Below are 18390 nucleotides of genomic sequence, written 5' to 3' on the forward strand. Positions count from 1 at the left end.
TCCATCTGGCCAGTCTCTTTATTAGGACATTCAGAAAGAAAGTGCTAGAGATATATTTGCCTGCATTGCCTCCACTTTCAAACAAACATATCTCAAGCATTTGCACTGCCGATATCCTGAAAACCAGACTAGCCGGGCAGATCCCAAGAACCAGGTTGAAAACCACTGTTTCAGGGGCGATGGATCTGCTTTGGAGAAAACGGCAGGTATGTGAAAGGAGGAAACAGGATGCTTTATAACATCGTCTTCCCAGGAACAACTCAGAATAGACATCCAAAATGATACTGACACGGGGCTGTTTTTCATAATTTAGGATGATCTTTCTCTGTAACTCACATCAAAAGCAGAAAGAAAAACTAAAGTTCTTTTGATGTGCCAACCTTTCCTTTAGCATGGCAAGAAAGTACCTTAGTACAAAGAAACAAGGACAAAGGAATCTACAAATACTAGGGGGCTCAATTACAAACATGGTTCATGGGTAAATGTGGTACAAGCTGTACTTTTGTTGTCCCCTTGTGAACATATTTGCAGTGTTACTACTTTGTGACCGTTGCATTGGGTTCCATCAACTATAAATTATTCACCAGTCCCACTAATCCAGAAAAATCCTTACAGATCCTCAAATAAATTGCCATTAAAGGAGTACAAGATGCTTTCATTCCAAAGTTCATTAATATAGTGTAGGGATGCTCAAATCTTTTGTCATAGACTATAGACCTGTTGAGAAATGTTTCATTGGGACAATAAAGAGTGTAAATTACATGTAAACTAGAATCCATGCATGCAAATAAAGTACATGAACATTAAAGGCATATTGAAAACCAGGCCTGCATGTGCTGTGCTGGAGGACTGGCATTGCTCATCAAGAAGATAGTGCAACCAGGAAACACATGCAACAAGCACATCCATAAACTATGCTTGCATATACTTGAACACATCCATTGCTTCTTGTAATTGGAGGTTAACAGGGCAGCATAATTCATCAAAGAATGCTGTCAATCAGACAACTCTTTGTGTTGCAATTAATGTTTCCTGGGTTAATTGCAACTGGCTTGACAAATCTGGTTGATCTATACAGAACGCGTTCCATTAAAGTCGATTATTTAAATGCCCTGCCATCCTGGAGCTTTGCCAGTGATGAGGGCACAGCTCAAGTAAATCAATCAAGAACTTTCCCTGCCTTACCTTGGACCTGAATGTCATTCGGTTGAAACGAGGGTGCTGATCCTTGCAGGTATGTCTTCAGCTGTGCACCCACTGCCTGCTGGGTGTGAGGAGGCTGCGGGGTGCGCCTCTGCATCGTGGATGCTGGAGCAGGAATTCTCCTGGGACTGATATGATGCGGGGATGGCACGGGAGCTGCAAACCTGAAGGAATAAAACAAAACAAAAAAATAAAACCCAGGACATTAACTACAAGACAAATAATAACTAAAGTCACAATTTGAAGTTGTGTAATAACAATGGTTATTTATTTAGAGAAGCTACACATTTCTTTGCAATCTAGTTTGAAGAACCCAATACAAAGCTGTGGGTTCACTGAGCCAATTCAATGAAATATTCAAAATACACACAGGCGGACACTGCATCTGAAAAATATAAAATGGATTTCATGGCTCATCTGCATTAGAATTTTCAAAGGTACAAAGAAGAAAGGATGATTTGATTAAAACTGCTTTGGACTTTTCAGATCATTCTGGATTTTCCTCAGATCAACAAGGAAAATCCAATGGATTTTCCCAGCAGATTTGGGGAAAATGCGCAGTTCCTGTACAACCTGAATCAGCCTGAAATCCGCTTGGTTTAAGTTTGGCTTCAAACTTTCACACATCTCTAGGTACATTATTTAATAGCCTGTTCCTTTTTAACAGCTTTCATAATCTTGCATCTGGCTTAGGCTGTGCTTTACCCCCTTTTAGCTTTATTTCCTAAGGAAAACTGGCACGCATAAAATCACTGAGGCCAATATTTAGCTTATCTTAGCTAGATAAATTCAGACTTACCCAGCTATGTGGTGCTGTTTCAATATTTGATTGCATTTATTGGCTGCCACTTAGCCAGATAACTAAGTGGCACTAAGAATTTTGAAAGCTGTCCTATTTATTAGCAATCATAATATATGCACATTTCTATACCAAAGAAAGAAAATAGGCATCATGAAATGTTCGTACATCTCCTTCTTGTTATTGCTGTTGTAAATCCGCTTTCAGGCATTCATTCATCTCACAGTTCCCTCTTCTCAGCAGCTACTGTTTCCCCCTTTTAATATAATTTGTGCATTCTTTGGAGGTGTGTTCTTTTCAACTGTGCCATTCAGCTGAATGGAAAAGAATCCCTGCTGAATGGTCAGTTCAGAAGAGCTTACCAAGGGGTGGCCAATTCCGGTCCTCAAGAGCCGAAAGCAGATTTCGTTTTCAGGATATTCACAATGAATATGCATAAGATATATTTACACACAATGGAGGCAGCTCATTCAAATACCGTGTGTGGTTCTTGAGGACCAAAGTTGGTCACCCTCGCTCTATTCAATATGAAAAGAGAGTACAGGAAAGGACAGGTCGAGGACTGCGCAATACAAACCATGGGGCACTATGACATCAGAACACAGCATTGAAAGCAGCAGTGTTAATCAGCTCAAATTATCAACTTGTTTATTTATTGACTCTGTTGCTCCCTCTTTCCTCCTTCTTGCAAGGCTCCCCTTTTTTTTTTTTTTTTTAGCTCTAATACATCAGTAATTAGCTGGTTAGATTTACCTGGCTAATTTTAGATCTGCCCTCGACCTTGACCAGATTTTTAACCGGGTAGCACTACATATCAGCACTACCTGGTTAGATTTAAGCCCGCCACCAGAGCACCTCCATGCAGTCTTTTTTTTATTCAAGGAAGTTTTAGCTGTGTAATGACTTATTCAGCTAGAACATACCGTATCTATTTAGTAGGGAGGGAAATTTTAAAACACCACTCAGTGGTTCTCAACCCTGTCCTGGGGACCCCCCCAGCCAGTCGGGTTTTCAGGACATCCACAATGAATATGCATGAGAGAAAATTTGCATGTTATGGAGGCAGTGTATGCAAATTTTCTCTCATGCATATTCATTGTGGATATCCTGAAAACCCGACTGGCTGGGAGGGTCCCCAGGACAGGGTTGAGAACCACTGGCGCCGCTAAGTCCTGAATTAAGCTTGATAAACCCTTTCAATATTGACCTCTATGTTTCCTGCTGAAGATCATGGATAAAATTAGGCGGGTAACTTCACCCAGCTTACACACACCACTCTATATTGCCCTCAATAATAATAATAACAAATTCCTCAAGTAGCTAAAGGAACAAAAACTGTTTCCCATAACCTTAATGGTAGATTGAAAATTACTCAAAAAATTGCAGATTTCCAAAAATGTTACTGAAGAGTCACACTGGCTTCTTAGTACTTTGAAGTAATAATTAATTCTCTTGTTCCTGGGTCCTCGCATGTGATTCTGAATTCCCAGTGGCTAGTTTTCACCTATGGCTGATCTGCTTCCTTAATTAACTATCAGGGGTCCAATTCCCAAGGCCAACTTATCAGAACATTCACTGTTTCAATAATTCTATTTACAGAGTCAGGATCTTCACAGATATGAATTCAGTCTAGTCATTGGAACCAATAGGTCTAAAGCACAACTCCTAGCAAACTTTTACTTTTTTTTTTAAGAATCAGTCAATTGCTGTTTCAAACAAATTATTCAGATCCCATTTTCTATTCTCATTTTAATTTTATTATTGAGAAAATTTTCTGAAAACTCCTGTTATGTCTATGAATAAATGAATGCAAAGGTTGAAAAGCAAGATTTTTTTTGTTTCTTTTTATCAGAATCCCAAGCAAGAATTGCAATGATACACATACAGCATGAAGATAACATGAACAGCTGAAGAGTGCTCATATGGAAGGATATTTTTGTAAAAAAAATAAATAAATAAACAAAACAGGAGGCATGACCATAATTAAAATTTCACACCTATTCTTCCAAAAAATAAGAAAAAAGTATGTAACTATAAAAGCTGAAATGTGTTGGAACATAAAAGTATTTTACCCAGGAATAAGAACAAAAGAGAAAGAAACCTAGCCAAGAAACAGACAAACGTGTTCTGCTTTTTTTGTATAACTGGATGATAGTTATTATAATAAGAAACACCATGCTTAGGAGCCTATTTATTAACCTGCATTAATGTGCAAAGCAAAGGGAAGCCTCAAAGTAATCGGGTTTCATATTGGATTATGACATTAGTGAGGCAAGAGCAACTAAGAATCACTCCTGCCCCGTTGTGACCCCTGGCACTCCTGATGGTAAAAAACATTCTATCGGAGGGGCTGGACCAGCATGAGGAGTCAGTTTTAGCATAATGGGTAGGGAAGTAATCTTACAAGTGGGGAATGGAGTCATTTTCAGCACACTGTATGTTGAGGTGAGCTTGTGAGTGGGGGATGGAGTTTCCTTGGCATGCAGGAGAGAGGGATTAAGATAGCATTATACTTTGGCGGCAATGTGTTTCATATGTATCATGGGCAAGTCACTTGAGGTTTCCTGCCCTTTTAGAGATCTGGAAGGAGGGTGGAAGGCCCCTGAGAGCAGGTGTGTTAACCTGCTGATGTTCTCGTGGAAGTTAGCTATACCTCTTGAACTGTAGTTATCGCGGATCAAAGGTTTAACATAATCTGTGTTAAACTTTTTTGATATTAATGAGCTTCTTTGCATGAATTTGCAAATGGCCTAGTTCATTAATAGTTTCCTTGATTTCAGACATGATTTTTTTTGCGATATTAGCAAAGCTCGTACAAGTGTTACCAATATCACACATTGATGTAGTTTTAATGTGTGTTAAACATTGAACTTGGCATAGGGAGCTTCATTTTCAAAAGGGCTTCTGCAGGTAAAACAGTGTTTTACATGAGAAATGGGCTTTTACAAAATTGCTTGCTTGATATTTATGTGAACTTACATGTGTATGTCATGTATGTACATAAGTTTATCTGGACTGAATGTGGAGGTGTCCCTAGAGTGGAGTTAGGAATGTTCACTTTAAAAATTGGTAACTTATAGATGAATTTGCTGACTTTCTTATGCAGGCTGTTACAAAATTACTCCCATAATACACACTGCCATTTTATTGTAGCTTAGTAAATAATCCCCTTAATGTGACCTGTGCATCTAGGACAGCTTAATTATATTAGCCATGGTCACTAGAACCACCAAATGCACATTTTCGTACATTTGTGAATTATAAATGCTTGTACAATTGGTAAAAATTATTGCACCGGGTTGAAACTTCATGACTTTTAATAATTTATGCTGACTGTCTATTTTTGATAATTTGCTCTTCCCCGCTCTTTTGCTTTTCCTCAAAATATTGAGACACCCTAGAATTGCTGAGTGCACATTTTCATGAACACGTATTTGTATTGTACCATTTTCTTATATTATGCTGACATTCAGTGTCAGCTTGTAGTATCTCATGAACCTCTGCTACATATACATATCACTTTTTTGTGTTTTTGACCCATTTTGAGCCACTTATCAACTGCTGAGTGCATGTTTTCATGCATGTGAGCTTGTACTGTACTATTTACTGTAATATGTTAATATCTGGTGTCAGCCTGTGGTATCTCATGGCTTAGATTCTCTGCCACATATACAGATTACTTATGATTATGATTGTCATTCTGATTTTGGGCCATTTATCTTATGTTTTTTTCCTTTATCTCTTCTCATTGTTTCTTCATACAAAATAATTTCTGGGTGTGTAATTTTCTGCTGAGAATCTGAGAGCTGAAACGTTTGCTCTGTTTTTAGAGATTTGGCACAGATTTATTAGAAATATTCAAATATGCTACAAAGCTGACCCACAATTTTTCATTTTTATTATTTATTTACTCATTTATGGCACAGTAAATGATAGTTGTTCCTGACATAATCCAGGTGCCAAATTTTGCAGTTCACGGCTCCTAAGCCAGGAAAGTACAGCTAGAAATAGAAAGAGTACATATAGAAGTCAAAGTGCCTCAGAAGATGAATCAGGATGAGCAAAATGAGTTCCTTTACTGTAATTCATATGATACTAACAGCAAAGAAACCACTGTCACAGACTGTACCATCAACACTTAGAAATAATTTGATAAAATGCTTAATTCTTATCTGTACTTATTACAGAGCATCAGTTTTACACAGATATCATGTTTTTTCCTTTCAATCATAGGTGCACAAAAAAGTGCATGCGGCAGTTCTAGGATATAGCCAATCTCAGCAGTTCTTGCTAAATTATACGTCCCAGCACAAGTACAGTCACATGATGACACAGCTGCAAGAAGGAGTAAAATGCACTTGAGCTTTTCACAAAACACAGCAATTTCCATGATTTTCTGAAGATTCTTAGAACATTATTGTCAGTGCTTTCTGCATACTAATCCATCATAAATGACCTTATGACTCTAATCAAAAAAAATAACAGACTATCAAAAAATCATCTAATTTTTTTCAAAACTTAAAATGAAAAGCAATCAGTTTTAAAGGTTCATAATTGATGTAACAGATTCTCGCCTTTTTCTCCCAAAAATCCACTTCATAATAATATGTTACTTTTGACAGCCAGAAGCACTCTTTTATTTAATAGCCTAAAGCAGCAATCATAATGAATTATGAATTATGAATTATGAATCATTTCATGAATTCCTGGCTTACTCATATGGGCAACTATACTGGCTACTTTGATTTTCCCTTCTGTATCACTATAAAAAGAAACTTGGACCCATGTCAGTCCTGACTGATCCTTGACTGAATCACAATGTGTGACTGGGGAAATTGCAAATCTAATTCTGTTAGCTTGAGAACACATTCAAAAATAGTATTCTGGGAATACATGAAGCCTTTTGACTCACTGAACTAAAACAGTCAGGGGAAGATTGCAGTAAGTGTACAGCATGGCTTCACAGAGAAGATCTACAGCTGTTCCTGTTATACACCTCGATGTACAAAAGAGGTGAAAGACCAGGCAGGGAGGTGAGGACAGAGAACATAGCTTTTAACTACTGAATGTATATGTTCATAATGGGGTAGATTTTAAAAACAGCGTGCGGTCGTACATGTGCGTGCGCCACCTGGCGCGCACACATGTACTGCCTATTTTATATCTTGCGCACGCAGGCATGTGCAAGTTATAAAATCTGGGGTTGGCGCGCACAAGGGGGTGCACAATTGTGCACCTTGCGCGTACCTTGCGCGTTGCCTTTCTCCATTCCCTACCCCTCCACCCCACTTTCCCTTCCCTTCTCCTACCTCCCCTACCCTTCCTCCCTACCTTTTTCTTGTTTTTGCTTTTATTTCAAAACTTACTTCAGCCCCGGGGCTGAAGTAAGTTGCACACGCTGGCCAACTGCTTGTGCACGATCCCTGGCACAGCGGCAAATGGCTGCTGTGCCGGGAGCCTCTGGCCCTGCCCCACCCCCGCACTTTCCCGCCCCTCCCCGCCCCTTTTTGCAAGCCCCAGGACTTATAGGTATCCCAGGGCATGCGTAACCTTTTGAAAATGCTCAATAAGGGCCAGTAGCTCAAAAAGCATGACTGTTAGTTATAAATTATACTATAGTGTTCTAGTAGCTCTATTTTTCCTGGAGAAAACTGGAGTCTTTGTAGGTTGTATTATCTTTTCAAGAACTAATACAACTATTTTGTTTGGAGTCCATGAGTTTTGATACCTCATAGACCCTTTCTTCAGATGTCCAGAACTGCTAGTTGTACAAATGGATAAGGGAAGGTGCTTTTCTTGTAGCCTTTCTTTATGTGGTTGTATACGTGACTGTATACTGGGATCCTCGTACCCAGTCCTGGAAGATCCCTCCACATCATCATCATGTTACACACAGAGCATGGTTTTAGTGCTCCCCTCCTCTACAAATAGCTTTTCTTACAGAAAGATACATTTTTTCCTCCTATTCTGTCCATATATATTGCAATCTCATGAGATGCACATGACAACTGCCTTGTCTTCAGCACCTAAAAGTATTCCCATCATAACATGACAGGACTGCAGTATTTCAGGAACTAGCAGGCACAAGGTTCATCATTCATCTTCTAGAGGCAGAGTTACTGACCAAGGAGGTCATCAGAGAGAAATAAATCCAGTATAAAAAGGAAAATGTATCATTAGCAATAGAGGAAAAGAAAATTATCAGTATTAATTATTATTATTTTCTTGCTTCCTATCCCTGAGCTATACTTGTTTCCACAGGTCTCCAACCATAGATTTGGGAATGTATGACCATTTCTTTCCACCACTGCAGACTAACACTCAGAAGTAGCATGTCATCAGGAGAAAGGAAGAGAAGGGGAGGGGAACAGTTGTGGTTTTACCACATGCCTTTCATGTGTAACGCCCCTCACCTCTAGTCTGAAGCACCTCCAGCATCCTGCTTCATCCTAGGAACATGGCTGAACTTCTTGCAGTTCCTGAGCCTCTATTATAGGGCCCTGTCAGCTGGATTTCCTGAAACATGCACAGGTGACATCACTTATGCCTCGCATAAAAGGAAGCTCAGAGCCATTTTCCAGTGCCTTTGCAACAGCTCTCCTGTTCTTTCTGCAGTGCTATTTGCTACAGCATGTTCCTGCTTATTTCCAGTTCTGTTCCTGTGTGATCTTGCCTTGCTCCTGGTTTGTTTCTCTGTCTTCCTGCCTTGCCTTATCTTGCCCTTTCCTGTCTGTACTGTTGTGTTTCTCCCCCTGGCCTGATCTTACCTTGACCTCAGCCTGGATCTTTCCGCTTTGACCTCAGCCTAGATCTTGACTTTGTTTGCTCTCTGCCTACCTTGACCTCAGCCTGGACCTTGACTTCGCTTTGCTCTCTGCCTGCCTCAACCTCAGCCTGGGCCTTGACTTTACTTACTCATATCCGATCTGGAAGTCCTGCTGCCTGCCAGAACCTGTGGTCTCAACCCAAAGGGGAGGTGGCTAGTCAGGCAGAAGATCTTCTTGTGGTGTATCAGCTGCCACCTGTTAAGGCTGTTGCGATGCTACCCACTGGCCTAGCCATGAGCGGCCTCTTACCTCCTCCGCCTGCCCGCTCTCCTGATGCCGTCTCCTGTGTGCCTTGGTGGTTGGAGCCGCTGCTGTCTTGCCTCGCGGCCTGGAGGCCACCCATGCCTTCCTCTTCGTACGGCAGGCTGTGCCGTCGTACTCCGTGGCAGGTCAGATGCCACTGTTGCCTCCTTCCTTGCGACCAGGAGGCCGCCGACGTTCTCTCTTCTTCGTGGCTGGAGCCGCTGATGTCAGCGCCGCCACCCGTGGCCTGGAGATCGCATTCACCGCCATCTTCATGGCTTGGTGCTGTCTCTGCTTCTTTGTAGCTAGGCCACAGCCTTTGCTGTCTCTTCGCGGCCAAGAGGCCACCGCCAACATCTTCTTCCGTGGCCCGGAGGCCGCCCTGAAGATCCTCTTCATGCGGCAGAAAGCTGCCAGCATATTCAGCCTTCTTCGCGGCAGGGAGCCACTGACGTCAGGCCTGCTTCTTCCTGTGCAGCAGGACGTTGTTCTCCAAGGTCCTGTCTCTTCCTTAGGCATGGGGCCACGTCTCTCCACAGGATTTAAAGGGCCAGTCCTCTTGGCTCCTACTCATGATGTCATTGAGGCATTTCCTCTTCAGCCCTACAAAAGGGCTCAGCCTTCAGTCAGTCTTCACATGGAGTTGGTCATGGAGTCGGACCTCTTCTGGATCTTCAGGTCCTGTTCTTCATTCTAGGAGTCCTCCGTGATCCTTTTTCATTTCTTCAAGGCACTCTGTTCTTCAAGGCACTCTATTCTTCGTTGGTCCTCCTTGTCTTCGTCCATGGTTCTTGAACCTCCGTCGTCTTCATTCTATGTTCTGGTCTCTCGTCGGATCCCGTCCTCTTGTCTTCAGATGTCCCGATGTCTCCGTGTCTTCAGATGTCCTGATGTCACCATGTCTCCAGATGTCTTCCCGTTTTCAGATGTCCTGATGTCTCCGTGTCTCCATGTCCAGACGTCTCCCTATCTCTGGATGTCCTGACGTTCCCTTGTCTTAGGATGTCCAGATGTCCCAGTCCTGATGTCTTCGTCTGTCATATTCCAGTCGTCCCTGTGGTCCTCCTTTCTAGAAGTTCCCTGATGTCCTGATGTCCTGAGGTACCGGTGTCCATTTATATCCGATGTCCTACATTCCAACCCTGATTTTCCAAGTTTTGCTTCTGATGTCCTTTGTCAGGTTCCGATCCTGAAGTACCTTCAATCCTTAAGTTACGGGTTCAGCTCGCTTACCCCAGACCTCGTCTTCAGCTAACCTTCCTGGGAGTAAATCCATTTCTATCCGGTGTCTGAGTTTGGTGGCTGGAGCCCTCTTCCTGCAGGATCTGTCTTCGAGCACTACCCAGATTCCTCATAGTTCCTGACCCTCTGTCTTTCCCTGAGTATCCTGAGTCCTTATCCTCACCTGTGTCTTCCCAAGTTCTGAATCATCTTCGGAGTATCCGAAATCCTCGCCTGACTCTTCATAATCCACTTCTGATCTTCACCTACGTCTGAACGTCTTGTCTGAGTTCCAAGCCACCTCTCGTTCTTGTCACGTCTGAGTCTTCAAGTATCCTCGTCTCGTCTGAGTCCCAAGTTCCACGTGTCTCCATTTCATCTGAGCCTCCGAGCTTTCTTGCCTTCTTCAAGCCGTCAGCCTAATCCAAGGCTGAGATCCTGTCTTGTTCCAAGCTCCAGTACCATCACCTGTCCTTGACCTCTGTCCATCGTGCCGCATCTGCTGCTACCCAGTGGCAGGAATAAAAGGGCTTTCGAGTGGCTGGAGGGCTACCCCAGAGACCAGCATTGCGGTTTTGGATCTCTACCGATGCGTGCAGGTTCAGCAGAGGTTAGGGTGGTGGTCATCCTGCTCCTCCCATACTGGGACACGTCTTGACTGCCGCGGCGCTTCCATGGAATTCCTCTCTGCAGTTGCGTCATGGTCCATGGGCACACATCCCCCTGGAATTGGGAGCATTCCCTAGCGCTCCCTCCCACAGATTGCAACAAAGGCCTATCTTGTGTGAGCACCAGGTAGGCAGTACCAATTTAACAGCAGCTCAAGGCCTCACTCCCCTCACTTCATGACATCATGGTAAACATGCCACTTTGCTCAACTTTCCTTCTATGTTGTAAACATTAAGGGGTAGATTTTAAAAGCTGCATGCGCTTCCCAGCATACAAACTTGGACTTGACGATTTTTCATGCCGGATTTTATAATGCGTGCGTGCATGTGCGGGCGGCATTCGCAGGGGGGCCTAATTTTAGAAAAGTACATATGTGACAAGTTTGGGCCTCTCCCAGTTCCCTCCCAGTCCACTCCAATTAAAGAGCAGACTGGGAGGGAGCTTCCCTAACCCTTATCCATACTCCCCCTCTCCTCTCCACCCCCTAAGCCCTATCTTGTACCTTTTTTGTTGTTGTTGTTTTGTTGCTTACTGCTTCATTGGAGGAGAAGCAACTGGCATGCGCTGGCTGACTGCCAGCATGCGCTTCCCCAGCACAGATGCAAAAGGCCACTGTACCGGTCGCCTCCAGCCCCACCCCTCCTCGCTTCCCCAGACCGCCCCTTTCTCTGGGCCTGGTACTTCGGCACGTAACAGGGGTTACGTGCGTGGCCGGGTCCCTTTGAAAATGCGCATAGCACGTGCAAGGCCCGGCCACGCATGTAACCTCCGTTTTTTTACCTTGCAGCATTTTAAAAATCTACCCGCAATTGTACTTGACAAGAAATTCTACTAGTTAGATACAAAAAATGAAGCATGCTAAGAAAGAATTTGAAAAGTTTGCTATAGCGGTAAAAACAAGTAATAACTTTTTAAAGCACATTCAAAGGTAAAAGCCTGTGAGGGATTAGGATGCGCCACTAAATGAACAAAAAGGGGTGCTCAGGAAAGACAAAGAAATTGCAAAAAAACTAAATGAATTCTTTGCCACTGGCTTTACTGAGGAGGATGTCGGGGGTCATACCCACAACAGAAACATATTTATAATGGTTATGATTTAAGAGACTAAACAAAGCACTGTGAAACTAGTGGAAGTAATAAATCCAATTTATAGATTAAAGAATAACAAATCATAGAGGCCAAATGGTATTCACTTCAGAGTTCTGAAGGACCTCCAACATGGTTGGTTGCAAATCACCAGAAGGTGATTTGCAACCAACCATTTCTAACAGCTACAGTACCTGAAGACTGGAAAGTGGCCAATGTGATGTCAATTCTTTAAAATGGTACCAGGGTTGATCAGGAAACTATAAACCCACTAGCCTAATGTCATGCCAGGTAAAATGGTAGAAAATATTCTTTGAAACAAAATTATTGACCACGTAGTTAGACACGGTTTAATGGGGGAGAGGCAACATGATTTTTGCAAAGGATAGTCTTGCCTTACCAATTTACTAGATCTTATTGAAGGTGTAAATAAGCATGCAGACAGAGATGAGTTGGTTGATATAGTGTATTTAAGTTTTCAGAAAGCATTTGACAAAGTTCCTCATGAGAGACTCCTCAGAAAAATGAGATAGGAGGCAGTGACCTGTTACGGATTGGTAACTGAATAAAAGACTGAAAACAGAAGGTAAGACTAAATGGTCAGTTTCCAAATTGGAAAAGGTGGTTAGTGTCTTAGGAGTATCCTAGGAGTTTATAGTGGGAACTGTGCTATTTAGTATATTCATAAAGGGGCGGATTTTCAAAGGCCCGCGCGCGTAAATCCTTCTGGATTTACGCGCGCAGGGCCCTCACGTGCCGGCACGCCTATTTTGCATAGGCCGCCGGCGCGCGTAAAGCCCCGGGACGCGCGTAAGTCCCGGGGCTTTCGAAAAGGGGAGGGAGGGGGCGTGTCCGGGGGCGTTCCCGAAACGACGCGGCATTTCGGGGGCGGGCCCGGGGGTGTGGCGCCGGCCCGGGGGCGTGGTCAAGGCCTCCGGAACAGCCCCCGGGACCGGAGGACGGAGCGGGGCTGCCGGCGACGCGCGCAAAGTTACGCCTGCTGACAAAGGTAAGGGGGGGGTTTAGATAGGGCCCGGGGGGGTGGGTTAGGTAGGGGAAGGAAGGGGAAGGGGGGGGGAGGGCGAAGAAAAGTTCCCTCCGAGGCCGCTCCGAAATCAGAGCGGCCTCGGAGGGAACAGGCAGGCCGCGCTGGGCTCGGCGCACGCAGGTTGCACAAATGTGCACCCCCTTGCGCGCGCCGACCCCGGATTTTATAAGATACTTGCGGCTACGCGCGTATCTTATAAAATCCAGCGTACTTTTGTTCGCGCCTGGTGCGCGAACAAAAGTACGCGCTCGCGTAGTTTTTAAAAATCTGCCCCAAATGATCTAGAGAAAGAAAGAGCGAATGGGGTGACCACATTTACAGATGACAGAAATTGTTTTGAGTCATTAAAACAGCAGGGGATTGTGAGGAACTGCAGAAGGACTTCGTGAAACTAGAAGACTGGGCATCTAAATAGCAAATATACTTTAATGCGGTCAAGTGCAAAATAATGCATGTAGGAAAAAATAATCCCAACTACAAGTACATGATGCTTAGTTCCATTTTAGGAGTCATCACTAAGGAAAAGGACCTTGGAGACTTTTTAGACAAGACCTTGAAATCTTCAGCTCAGTGCGCTGTGGCAGTCAAAAAGACAAATAGAATGTTAGGAATTATTTGAAAAGGAATAGAGAACAAAACAGAATGTCATAATCCCTTTGTATACTGTAGTATTGTGTGCAGTTCTGGTTGCCTCATCTCAAAAAATACATAGCAACATAGAGAACATCGAAAAGATACAGAGAAGGCCAAAAAAATGATAACCAGGATGGAAAAGCTTCCTTATAGAGAAAGGCTAAATAGATTAGGACTCTTAGCTTAGAGAATAGAAGAATGAGAGAGGATATGATTGAGATTTATAAAATAATGAGTGAGGTGGAACAGGTAAATAGGAAATGGTAATTTACACTTTCAAATAATACTAGGGTTATGGGATACTCTATGAAACTAGCAGCCAGCAAATTTAAAACACATTGTAGGAAGTACTTTTTTACCCAGCACACAATAAAGCTATGGAATTTGTTGCCAGAGGATGTGGTCAAGGCAACTAACATAGAGGGTTCAAAAGAGAGATGGAGAAGTTACTGAAGGAAAAGTCCATAAATAGTTATTAGATAGATAGATTTAGGAAAGCTAGTGTTTATCCCTGTGAGTGAGATACAAGAAATAGATCACCTATTGGGGATCTGCCAGGTACTTGTGCCTTGGACTGGCCATTGTCAAAGAAGGGATGCTGGGCACAATGGACCTTGGTGTGACCCAGCAAGGCATTTCTTATGTTCTTAGTCCTCTAGCAGGACCATTCTAAGGCACTACCACAAACAGGTCAACAACCTAGCGGCATCAGAGGGCAGGGAGAACGGAATAAGATGCTTTCTAAAACCATCAACAGTGTGGCTCCATCCATAAGATTAATAACAAATCCCCCAAAAAATGCCAAGAAGGACAGGTGATAATATAAGCAACAAACAAACCCCTAAATTCATCAAAATGCTATAAATTTTGCACGAATGAGAGAGAGACTCTTTATAAGGCATGCATAATAGTCAATTATTTATATCACTAAAGGAGGGTCATCTAGAAACTTGAGGTGAGGTTTTGGTGGTGGTCTAGGGTTTTGGGGCCAGTTTACATGCACAGGCAGACGTACAAACAGCACAGTACACATCAGTGAAAATTTGACGTGATTTGGAATGAGGAAAGGTACACAAAGATGAGATTTCTACAATGTACTCTCGCCCTAGCACTCACTACCTTGGTGCTATCATTCCAAATCACGTCAAATCTTCACTGAGGTGTACTGTGCTGTTTGTACATCTGCCTGTGCATGTAAACTGGCCCCAAAACCCTAGACCACCACCAAAACCTCACCTTGAGCTTCTAGATGACCCTCCTATAGTGGTATAAATAAATGACTAATACGGGTGCCATTATAGAGACTCTCTCTCTCTCTTCCTTTTCTCTCTCTCTGCCCAAAACTGAATTTGCAATAAATATCACAAACTCTTTTTCAGGCATATCACACAGCTTAACACCAGCAATAAAACATGTAATAACATGCATTACACTATCATACACAACATTAAATGCCCCTCATTTTCATAAACCCTGCCCAAACTCCTCTCTTTTGACTAAAATTTAAAAATTTGCATTCACATCTCACGATGCAATAAATAACACATGCATTATAGCTTTATTGTGGGCGTTAGGAATAATGTCCTAACGCATTTTGATGAATGACCCTGTAAGTGCCTTCCTACATCTATACCAATAATCTTTAAAAGACCATCATATATGAACTTTATATTCATATAGGGGCGGATTTTAAATGCCCTGTGTGCGTAAATCCGGGCGGATTTACGCGGGCAGGGCCCTTGCGCGCCGGCGCGCCTATTTTGCATAGGCCGCCGGCGCACGCAGAGCCCTGGGACACGCGTAAGTCCCGGGGTTTTTTACAAGGGGCGGGAGGGGACGTGTCGGGGACGTGTCCGAATGATGCGGTGTTTCAGGGGCGTGGCGCGGCATTTTGGGGGCGGCGACACGGGCGTGGTTTCGGCCCGGGGGCGTTCCGGGGGCGTGGCCGCGGCCTCCAGACCAGCCCCCGGGACCGGAACACGGACCGGGGCAGCCGGCCGATGCGCGCAGATTTACGTCTGCTTTTCGCAGGCGTAAATCGTGGAATAAAGAGGGTAGATTTTAAAAAATTGCGCGATCGCGTACTTTTGTTTGCGCAGGCGCAAACAAAAGTACGCTGGATTTTATAAGATACTCGCATAACCGCGCGTATCTTATAAAATCCAGCGTACCTTTGTTTGCGCCTGGTGCGCAAACAAAAGTACGCGATCGCGCAATTTTTTAAAATCTACCCTATAGTTTTTCCACGATTCAGGTATTATAATCCAGTCCTCAGTCCTGATATGACCGATATTTCAAGTCTTTACTCATTCACTTAACTTTTTTGAAAACTGTTTCTTTGCAAGTAAAATAATCAACTTATCTGCAATCATAGTCGCAGACTATAGTCATCCGCAATATGGGTCCATGGTTTGATCATTTCAGCTTCGGGGGACTCCTAAGCTCCAGCCACTTTTAAATGTCATAGTTCTGCCATCTTGTTTATTTTTTACGTTATTGCCTGTCCTTCCTGGCATTTTTTTGGGGGGGTTTATTATTTGTATCCATCCACAAGAGACAAGGAGACTTTTTTATTTAAAGAAAAGCCAATCAATTTCATTGGTGCATTTCTCTTGTATCTTTTTCAATGCAGTATAAACTTTCAGAATACGGAAAAGCAGACAGTACATAAGAACTTTGACTATATGTAAATTTCATATTTAATATTATTTTCCTGGACCTTAATACTATATAAGGGGGAAACCATAGAGAACATGTGCATTTCAGTCAGAAATAGAGGTAAACTGGAATGTCTGAGCTGTTTTGGCCTATTTTGTATCTGCTGCTCTCTCTTCTGCTCTCCAGAGCCCTATCACTATAAACTGACAGTAAGTTTCTCTTGAAGGGAAAAAGAGGGTCAGGCCTTTTAGCAGCCAAGTCTCCTTAAGTGTTTCAGCTGAGGGAAGGAATGATTGTGTTGGTTTGAAAACCACAGTGTTTAAGGGGGTTTGAACATAAACTTCCATAAAGCAATCTTATTTCATGTCAAACACAGGGAACTTTGTTTTGCATGAAGATGAGATGTTTCCTGACTCCATGCACTGAGATGCTTGTGGCTCATGCTTCTGGAAATAGGGACTGGCATTTTTGATGGTTTTCAGCAAACACATAAAAAAAATAACCACATACTCAAATAAGGGAATAAAATCACTTCCAGTGCTTTTATTACACATGAAAACCATGTAACTTGGCACTGCTGAAGCATACCACAGGGCACAATAAACCAAATACTTCTTGGAATGCGTTCTAAACTAACAATGGAAATGCACACGTGGCTGGTATGCATCTGGGTAAAACTTCACCACTGAAGCAAGTCCTTCCATTCTAACTATATTAGTCCCAGGACAAAGGAACGTATGCTCACTTTTCATTTATGATAGATGCATCTTTGGAAACAGCACATGCTTGGCCATATCTCTTCTGTATTTGAGGAACACTTGTGAGCTACTGAGGTGGACAGAGGTTTTTGTCTCAAATATGTAACCCCTTTTTTTCTCAGGGCCCTCTCTGAAACAGGCAAGAGGCCACCTTCAGATGCTGCAGAGTAGGAAAAATAGGCCGCAACTCCGGATAAGGATTTTCCAGCAGGGCCAGTGAAAGAAGCCGCAAGGCCCAAGGGGATCATCACACAGCCTCTCAATAAAAGAAATCCACACAGTGGGTTTAGTTCCAAAACAAAAAGCAAAGGGGTAACATTGTAAAAGAGCAGCTCTCATTAAAAGGCCCATAGACATAAGTCTATGGGCCAAGCGTGAGCAACACTTATTTTAAAACCAGCAAATTACATGTGCAACAGAATGCGTGAAAAAACCCCAAAACAGATGGATTTGGATGGGGCAGTGATGTTACAGGGTAGGGCCAATACTTAACATGCATAAATCCAATTTTAAATCCAGCAAACGCAGAGCACACTGGGCTGCTACCTGCGCATATTTACTTCTCTTTATCAGATGTAAGCCTGGTAAAAATTTCCTTATAACCAAAAACTGGCTGGGTGAGGGGTTTGGGTAAACTTGGGTGAGGGCAGGCTGAAGAAACAGAGGGGTCTTGATGACCTAGAGATAGACTGGGCAAACTGGCGGACCTAATAGGGCAAACTCATTGTTTCCTTCATTTTAAAACGTGCTCACTTGCACATGAAAAAGCCGACAAGTCCTAAGGAAACATATGTGAAGAACATTTCCTCGCATAACCACTTAAAATTAGGAGCACACTTATGCACTAGGCTTATTTAAAATAGCGGCAGGTGAATTTTAAAAGGCAGGCACGTGCCAAAACCGGGAGACAAGTGAATATGCTGGGCCGGCATGCACCGAACGGATTTAAAAAGTTGCCCAAGTCCGCGCGTTTTTCCCTCTATGTGCACAAATTAAAAAGTCAAAAAGGGAGTGGGGGCATGACATTCCTGGATTTCACACTGAAATTAGGGCGTAAATATTACGCGCACACACGTGCGCCGGGGTCCCCGGCCGCATAACCTTACTTCTGCTATGGATGACGTGCAAGTTATAAAATAAAGACAAACAGACACATTGGTGGGAATTTAAAGGTTTGGGGCTAACAGGGGAGAAGGGAGGCTTTTAAACTGGGTGGGTGGGGGGGGGGGGGTTGGGGGGGTTGGA

At 43.1% G+C, this 18390-nt stretch overlaps 1 protein-coding gene across 4 annotated transcripts in view; it reads right to left on the minus strand.

Annotated features, from left to right (window-relative positions):
• The window catches only part of GLIS3 (GLIS family zinc finger 3), a 1101679-nt gene that overhangs the window by 42160 nt on the left and 1041129 nt on the right, over window positions 1-18390 (minus strand). For all 4 annotated transcript variants that reach the window (XM_029613449.1, XM_029613441.1, XM_029613435.1 and 1 more), the window contains exon 9: window positions 1186-1367. In XM_029613449.1, the coding sequence (XP_029469309.1) occupies window positions 1186-1367 (182 nt within the window). The remainder of the gene's footprint in view (window positions 1-1185; window positions 1368-18390) is intronic.

The sequence above is a fragment of the Rhinatrema bivittatum genome, chromosome 1 (assembly GCF_901001135.1).
Source record: "Rhinatrema bivittatum chromosome 1, aRhiBiv1.1, whole genome shotgun sequence".
In the NCBI taxonomy this organism is placed as follows: Eukaryota; Metazoa; Chordata; class Amphibia; order Gymnophiona; family Rhinatrematidae; genus Rhinatrema; species Rhinatrema bivittatum.